Raw genomic sequence first — 8,871 nt, 5'->3', positions numbered from 1 at the left:
AGTTTGTGATCTAAAGGGGATTGAAAGTGCAAGTTTATGGTATTTGAGTTCGGCTGAGATATTTAGACAATGATGTTGCTATCATATAAATTTGGTCCATACCGTATATGTCTCTGAACATTCTTTTATCCTATATCCATGTGTTTGTTTTGATTGGAAAGTATAGGAGGTATGGGAGGATGTTTTTTGTTGGTTGTTGTTACGTCTACTCAGCTCCCTTGGGAGGAAAGTATGTGTTTAACACCTCCCCCTGTAGATTTTCATGTGTATAATATTTGGGAATTGGTGCCAACAAGGCTAGGTTGGTACAATTGCAATAGTTAATTATTTGTGATAAATGAAAAGTGGAAGGAGGGCTTCTATTCACATCCATGGCTACAAGTGCAAGTCCATGGGTTTCCTATTCAAAAATGTTGGTTTCACAAATCGGGTAGTTATATTCTTCAATTTGAGTACCCACGGCCCACACGCCTTTCTCATAGTGTACTCCAATTAACGATAGGATCACTTCTATCGCCGAAGTTGACCTCGGATCTTGGAGGTTTTATTGTTAGCAGCATAGTGCGCAATCGTAGCGGTAGATTAATGACTTAACTTATGCATTTTTTTATTGTATAAATTGTTGGTTTTATAATTGGTGGTAGATGGTGAGAATAAAATCTCACGCTAGAGTTATAGAGAAAATTTGCAACTTTATCTTAGTTATGTCAAGCATTTCAGTTCTAACACCTACAAAGGGGAATAAATTTGTCATGTAAAGCTCAGCTATAGAATGCAGAGCAGCATTTAGACCGAAGTTCTGAATTAAGTTCAGCTTTGCATCAAGATATCCCAACATTTCTATTTACTTCAGCTTGCTTATATTGTAAATATATAGCTACCGTAAGGAAATATGCAATTATGCATGTGAAAAGATGGTTCACATAAAAACAAGATATATGCGGATGTATGGTTAGCCCGAGACATACATTTCCTTTTCTTTATTCTTGGCCTCTATATGTTCAACACAAATTATTTGTCATAGCCGTAACCATTTCGTGAGCTGTTGTAAAACATATAGATTCCAATAGATTTATAGACTTATGGTTACATACTTCCATTTTCCTATTGGATTTTAATGAAATTTATTTTTATAAAATCCAAAACATTTCCTATTTTTCTCGTTCCTTTGACATTTTCAGCTTAAAGAGAAATGGTTACTTACCTAATTTCCTACTTTTGCAGTGGTGTTGGATGTTCATTTTGGTGTGTTAGTTGCGGTGCGACTTTGATCTCATATGCCTGTCTTTCCTCCTTGACTTTGCTATATTGCTTCTCTCCCCATGGATCCACTGTCTGTTGTTGTTGTTGTTGTTGTTGTTGTTGTTGTTGTTGTTGTTGTTGTTGTTGTTGTTGTTGTTGTTGTTGTTGTTGTTGTTGTTGTTGTTGTTGTTGTTGTTGTTGTTGTTGTTGTTGTTGTTGTTGTTGTTGTTGTTGTTGTTGTTGTTGTTGTTGTTGTTGTTGTTGTTGTTGTTATTGTTGCCGTCCTATAGGATGCTACCTTTTGTGTCGTGCCAAATGTTTGTGCCCCGTTAACCGTGTGTCATCGCTTCTCACAATCGTGTTTCCCTTTTACTGACTCGATCTCTACACCTATTATATAACTTGTGCCCGTAATCACAATACTTTATGTTGTAACTATTGATAGATTAAGAAGGCCATCACCAAGAGCTTTATCCAAATTAAGAGCAGCACGGAGTAATTAACCATGATGATCTTCATTTTGTTTTCTTTATCCTAATTTCACTTTATCTACTTTGTTTTATAAAACTTAAAAAGCGTATTATTATCGTACCTGTTTTTTATAACGTTATACAAAATGTAAATTATGATAAATTTTACGGGGTCGTGCGCCAAGGCGCACATCTAAATCTAGTATGCATAATTCGTTGCGGGACTGAACCACCCATGACGGCCTTCAAGCCGATTTGATTGAGCACATGTGAAATCATGTGAGAAACCAACATGAATAGTCTCATTTCATATTTGATTTAAATTTTCTTGTTTGTAAACTTGGTTGTATGATTGTGGATTATTTTTATATTTACAAACAATATTTTTTATTTTATTGTAAAACATGACTAAATTTAAATGACAATGACTAACCGGTCAAACCTAGCTAATGTGGACACAATGGGCCGTTCCCCTGGACGCACTAGCTTGGCAAACCGGACAACCACCACCAATCTATCCACGACCACGAGCTGACCTAAATGGACCATAACAGGATCCCGTTTTAGATGCCCCGCTGGAGATGCTATATGGGCTTCTTCTGATGGGTATACCAGGCAGGCCTTGTTGCCTGGATAGGCCAGGCTTCGCTAAAGAGAACTGGTATGCACGTTGCACGGCCCGTGTAGCTGGCTGGGCTCAAAGTGGGCCACCAGTCCGTTGCTTCGGGACTTGTCGACCGGCAGCCGACGAACGCCGCCGCAAGGCGACGAGCCGCACCGCACCGCACCGCACCGCCACCTCACGCCCCACGCGTCCGCTCCCCAGGCTGCCGGCCCTGCATGGCGGCATGGCGCGGCGCGGCGCCTACATACCCCCGCTCCCGCGCCGCTCGCCTCGCCAGCACCTCCCGGCTCTCCTGGGCTCCCAGCAACTGCTCGCAGACCGTAGCAGAGCCACTGTGACTCCGCCTGCGAGTAGGAGGATGGCGGCGTTGAGGCGGTGCCTCGCGTTGCTCCTGGCGCTGTGCGCGTGCGCGGCGGCGGGGGCCGACGCCTCCAAGGGGAGGTGGGAGACGGTGATCCGGATGCCGGGCGAGGAGGAGCCCGCCACCGACGAGGCGGAGGACGACGCCGTCGGGACGAGGTGGGCGGTGCTCGTCGCCGGCTCCTCCGGCTACGGGAACTACAGGCACCAGGTGAGCGGCTGAGCGCAGTCAGGGATCGTTGGGGTCGGCGCTGCATGCGTTTCCGCATGTTGTCGTTGCGTCTGGAGGTTGATTTGGCCGGGGAACGGGATGAGCGTGAAACAATCGTGGTGCTGAAAGCCTGGCGGTTGCGGGTAGTGCCTTGCAAGAGTCCGTGCGCGGTTCTGAAAATTGACGATGTCGCTCTTGTTGATTGGAATTCGTGAAAAGTTGGAGTCTTGGACGGTCAATTTTGGGGGTCATGGGTTAATCGGGTGTTCCACAAGTTCAAAGCTTAGCTCTTCTTTCTGGCCCGAGTTCTGAAACAAACACGGTTGTGGGTTAGTGGTACCATGGTGGTGTTGGGAGTTGAACTCTGCAACTCTTTAGGCTTTTCCTAGGCTTGCTTAACTGTGGAAGAATTATGAGATAATTTTCTGTTAGTGGCATCTCAGGTTCTAAATGGCATTCTGCTCCAGACTGTACCTATCTGCTTGTCAGCAAGCTCCAGATGCCGATTATCGTTTCTACTTTTGTTCTCGTGCACTAGTGGTTCTTCTTAGAAGATGAATGTTAAATAGCAACTTGATTCAAAGTGGGCAAAGAGATGGGAAATTTGTTGCAAATTTTGATTCATCTTTTAATGCTTAAGTTAATCTAACGAAATAGATAAGAGGTGGATACCTCAACTTTTGATGACTAATGTTAACTGACACTAAAGCGTGATTGAATATGTTGCATGTTCATGACTTCATATGTGCTTATATATCTTGTTTTGGTTCCCACTCTAGATGGAGAATTGGAGATATGCCATGGACCATTTGCTTAACTGTTGATTTACCGGTGGTGCGTTGCAGGCCGATATATGTCATGCATACCAGATATTGCGTAAGGGTGGGCTAAAAGAGGAAAACATTGTGGTGTTCATGTATGATGACGTTGCCAACAGTCCACTCAACCCAAGGCCAGGGGTTATCATCAACCATCCAGAGGGCGAGAATGTTTATGCTGGTGTTCCAAAGGTATTGCCTGGTAGCTTCTCCTATTATCCTTTCCTGTTTGGGGGAACATTTGGATCAGTAATCATCAAACCATGCACATGCTAGTTTTTTTTTTTTTTTTTTTTTTTTTGCTTCAATCGTAAAGGTTTAATAATAAAATTAAGTCAAGAGAATAGAAATTTTATATTTACCTTGATTAAAAAAAATAATCAGACAAGAGTTCAGAACTCAACATGGAATAAATTCCTTAAAGCAATGTGACAATAGTAGATGCGGGTTCACATAAACTATTGTGTGTCTATATAACTCAATCTCAGCACTGGACAAAATTTATGTTTGTGTTCGAGCTGTGAGCTACTTCAAACCATTAGAGCATCTCCAGTCGCGTCCCCCAAACGGCACCGGATCGAGCGTTTGGGGGACGTGTTTCGTTTGTGCCGCGTTTGGGGGACATCGCACCCTAGCCCCCAAACGCCGCCCCCAAACTTTTTTAAACATTAAAACACTTTTTTTTTTGCATTTTTATTTCAATAGAGAGAAGAAACATTCCACAAACTAATACATAATTTGGAACATGGTTTACACAAACTAAGACATAGTTTGGAACATGGTTTCCACAAACTAATACATAGTTTGAACCATAGTTGACACAAATTAAAACATTGAAAAATGAGGAAACCTAACTAGTGTTGGTATCGCAGATTTTGTGTGTTCGATGCCAAGAAAGAACACTCCCAGGCCCAAACTGGAAAATCCAGCTGATGATGATAGCCCTGTTGGTCCTTTCGAGGAAGAACATCCAAAAATATGCGTGCTTATTTTCGCTGCGAAGAAACAACATTCAGTCGTCCTCCTCATCGGTGTGGCAGTGGTAGTGCCGTCGGCAGCGTGTCTTGTCGAACACCTTGACGCTCATATCCCCCTCTCCAAGGTAGGAGAATGTGAGCATGCAGCCGGCCTCGAGGTCGTGGTCGTCGTAGCGCGCGAACTTCTCCTAGCCGGTGTGGAGGTACATCTTATCGAGCTCGTTGAAGAGCACCTCCACCGGCCACCAGCAGCCTCCCGCAGATGCAGTGAGGTCGGCTCGTTGCCGGCGACGATGTCGGCGAACTTGTTCGGAGCCTCTGGATGCCGAGTGGGTCACCCTTGAGGACAACGACGAACTCGAACAGCACTTCCTGCTCCTCCTCCTGCAGGTCTGACGACGAAGACGACAGCGTCGCAGGCGACGACAAGCGTGCAGCTCTGCCGCGGCCGCGACCACGACCAGAGCCGCGATCCGGCCTCTGCCTCTACTAGCCACCTGCAGGTCCGACGACGAAGACGACAGCGTCGCAGGCGACGACAAGCGTGCAGCTCTGCCGCGGCCGCGACCACGACCAGAGCCGCGATCCGGCCTCTGCCTCTACTAGCCATGGTGTCGACTCTTGAGATGGTGGCGGCTAGGGTTGGGGAGAGAGGCGCTAGGGTTTGTGTGCGAAAGACGATGAGAGAGTGCCCTTTTTATAGGCCGGAGGGAGGCGGGGGAGCGGTGGCGGTCATTAATGCCGGCACGCAAAGCTAGGCGCGACGAGACGCTTCGCTGCGCCTCTGCGGGAACTGCATCGTCGCTGCGCGCCAATAACTTCCGTCGCGAGGTAGGCGACGGTTAGGTGAAACTTCAATGTGCCGCTGACGCTTCGGTCCCGCCACTCCTCGCCTCGCTTTTCGTTGTGTCCGGCGTGCCCTGAGCGTCCCCTGTGTAGCGGGGATGGGCTCGGGGCGCCGGACACCGTATTGGGCCACACCAGACAAAAAGAGGCTTTGGGGCACGCGGCTGGGAACTTTTTTTCGTCCAACGCGCCCCACCTTTGGGGATGCTTTGGGGACACGGCTGGAGATGCTCTTAGGGTGGCTAATCTGTCCACAGGAAACAACCCCATGTGGGTTAAGCAATTACTTGGTTGTAGGTTTTTGCCCATTCAGCCTACTGGTTACACTATTTAATTTGTCTGCTTCATTAGTTTATATTTTAAATAAAAGAATGTGCATCGTCCTAGCCTAGTTTCATTTGTGATAATAGAAACTGATGTTTATGTAGAAAAAATGTGGATTAGGGTGCAGCTTTGATCATTGAATGTATTGCGGAGTTATGTTTCCTGTTCAAGCTTCAGATGGCTTTGTATAGCAGAAGTACAGGACATTTATGTTACTTTTGAGTTTGACAAAGATAGCATGCCTTCTGATTTCAGGATTACACCGGAGACGAAGTGACCACTCAAAACCTATACGCAGTTCTCCTGGGCAATAAAACTGCAGTCTCCGGAGGGAGTAAGAAGGTCATAGATAGCAAACCAAATGACCATATATTTATCTACTACTCAGATCATGGGGGACCTGGAGTTCTTGGTATGTGGAAATTGTATATGCTGCTTCGTTGTATAAGTTAATTCTATTTGTCATGTCTAGTGACATTTGCAAGTTTCAGGTATGCCCAACCTGCCATATCTTTATGCTGATGACTTCATTAAGGTCTTGCAAGAGAAACATGCTTCTAAAACTTATGCAAAAATGGTAAGGCTGGTGGTAATTACTTGTTTCTGGGAGCCTTATCCTGTTTGACTGAAAGGATTTCTATAATTTGCAGGTTATATATGTGGAAGCTTGCGAAAGTGGTAGCATCTTTGAGGGTTTGTTGCCTGCAGACCTCAATATCTATGTCACAACGGCATCTAATGCAGAAGAAAGTAGCTTTGGTACATATTGCCCAGGAATGGAACCATCACCTCCTTCTGAGTATATTACCTGCTTAGGTGACCTCTACAGTGTTGCATGGATGGAAGATAGGTAAGTAACTGCCTAACCGGTACCCTAAATTTGCCGAAAATTAATTAACAGACTACTAGCAGAATAGTATGACACATGAGTTATGAGCTCTTCTAATTGCATTTTGATGCACGGGTGTGCAGTACTTCAAGAAGGATTGTTCAATAAACCTTCACCTCCCTCTCTTTTCTTTGGAAGTACCAGAAATCAATATTACATAAATTGTAAACAGCTATAATCATATGTTCTGAATATAAATGAATAGTTTTATGTTTGTTAAGTATAAGTATGCTAAAGAATTTTTTGTATATTCAGTACTGATTTAATTGGGTGTTTGGTCATCTCTGTTATTTGACAGTGAGAACCACAACCTGAAGGAGGAGACAATCAAGAAGCAGTATGAAGAGGTGTGGCTTGTTTTGCTATTTACCAATCTCATTTATATTGGTAATTTCAAGATACTGAAACTGTTGTGGCCTTGTGGGCAGGTAAAGAAGCGTACCTCAGTCTTGAACAGCTATGGCGCCGGTTCTCATGTTATGGAGTATGGGGACAAGACCTTCAAGGATGAGAAGCTTTACCTGTATCAAGGTTTCAATCCTGCAAACGCCAACATGACAAACAAGCTATTCTGGCAAACCCCAAAGGCTGCAATCAACCAAAGAGATGCAGATCTTCTTTTTATGTGGAGAAGGGTATGCTCTAGCTCTATGCAGTATTTTCAATCATTCCTCTAAATAGTTAGCTGTAATGCTGCATTTCCCTTAAAAAAGAAGATTAAACGGAAGACTAGTTGTATTGTGTCTGGGTCTTAAATTGGTCCTATTTGTCACATTCTTAGTCCTTGACTCCTTGTGCAAGAAATTTCTGCAGCATAACATGTACATGCACATTAAACCATCTCTCATGTACAACCAACTAAAATTTCTAAACGAAAGTTGTATTCATAATGTCAGGGAACATCACCTTATGCGTTTTTTTTAATTCAATACGTTTGGGTGTGAAGGAAGGTTCCTTTACGTTTGGGTGTCTATACTGAATATAAGTTACTGTATACAACTATACACTGAAGCACTTCTTGCTCACGCCGAAATTTCCATTTTTGTTACACTTATTGAGTCACTCACACTGGAACTGATAGTATGCATAGGGGATTCGTCTCTGCAATTTTTTTAAGTATATGTGTTCGTATTGGCCTATGCTTTACCTATGTTAACTTAAGGTGTCTTGTTTTGATTGCAGTATGAGATGTTACATGAGAAGTCTAGAGAGAGGGTGAATGTTCTGAGGGAGATCAGCGAGACAGTAAGACATAGGAAGCATCTTGACAGCAGCATGGATTTTATTGGAAAGCTTCTCTTTGGATATGAGAATGGACCTTCAGTGCTTCAAGCTGTCAGGTCTTCTGGCAATCCACTCGTGGATGACTGGGATTGTCTCAAGAGAATGGTAAGTAGGAGAATCCTGTCTGTACACTTACATAGTTGAACTCGCTTGTTGTACAACATCATAGCATTCATGCTCTAGAGCTCCTCCTCAATAGTAAGGATTTGATCTTCTTTAGGTACGGATCTTCGAGTCCCATTGCGGTTCGCTTAGTCAGTACGGCATGAAGCACATGCGAGCATTTGCAAACATATGCAACAATGGTATTTCTGGCACCACAATGAAGGAAGCAAGCATCAGCACTTGCGGTGGTCAGAACTCTGCGAGATGGAGCCCGTTGATCCAAGGGTATAGCGCCTGATCGGTATGCTGAGGTACTGTTGGTATGTTGCTCGTCCTCGGCATGTGAATGTGTGGCTCGCAGAAAAACAAGTTAATGTGAATGCGTGTATGTAGTATTGTGTTGTATTGTATTGTATTGTATTGTATTGGGTGTCACTATACGTCTATACCCAGAAAATAACCTTCAGGCCGCAGGAACTACACGCGGTAGACACTACGCAAGAATGTGCTCATGTTTAGCTGTGTAATATATAGTTTTTGTTCTGTTGTGTGTATTGACCGTGGCGGTGCAAGCAAGTGAAGCGTTACCAAGTAGACCTTTCTTTCTTCTATGTAATACGAATAGAAACAAGGCAGATGACTTATATGCATCGTCCTTGCGTTCTGTTTTCACAGCAGCTTTTCCTTTCAAAATAATAATACTAGGAAAAACTGAATAAC

General features: G+C 44.0%; 1 protein-coding gene across 1 annotated transcript; it reads left to right on the top strand.

Moving 5' to 3' along the window:
• The first annotated feature begins 2,695 nt into the window (after window positions 1-2,695).
• LOC124687526 (vacuolar-processing enzyme beta-isozyme 1-like) lies at window positions 2,696-8,449 on the top strand. Its single transcript, XM_047221302.1, has 9 exons — window positions 2,696-2,908; window positions 3,754-3,918; window positions 6,129-6,285; window positions 6,365-6,450; window positions 6,524-6,723; window positions 7,061-7,109; window positions 7,191-7,397; window positions 7,945-8,151; window positions 8,267-8,449. Exons 1-9 carry the CDS (start codon window positions 2,696-2,698, stop codon window positions 8,447-8,449), a joined length of 1,467 nt encoding a protein of 488 aa, XP_047077258.1.
• Window positions 8,450-8,871: the final 422 nt, after the last annotated feature.

This window comes from Lolium rigidum, chromosome 2 (genome assembly GCF_022539505.1).
Source record: "Lolium rigidum isolate FL_2022 chromosome 2, APGP_CSIRO_Lrig_0.1, whole genome shotgun sequence".
Lineage (NCBI taxonomy): Eukaryota > Viridiplantae > Streptophyta > Magnoliopsida > Poales > Poaceae > Lolium > Lolium rigidum.
The sequence above is the reverse complement of the archived record's forward strand: the minus strand, read 5'-3'. Positions and strand labels throughout refer to the sequence as shown.

Coding starts and splice junctions, on each gene's coding strand:
- LOC124687526 (XM_047221302.1), top strand. CDS start 2,696: ATGGCGGCGTTGAGGCGGTGCCTCGCGTTGCTCCTGGCGCTGTGCGCG. Junction 6,286..6,364: donor TGGGGGACCTGGAGTTCTTG/GTATGTGGAAAT, acceptor TGCAAGTTTCAG/GTATGCCCAACCTGCCATAT. Junction 8,152..8,266: donor GGGATTGTCTCAAGAGAATG/GTAAGTAGGAGA, acceptor GATCTTCTTTAG/GTACGGATCTTCGAGTCCCA.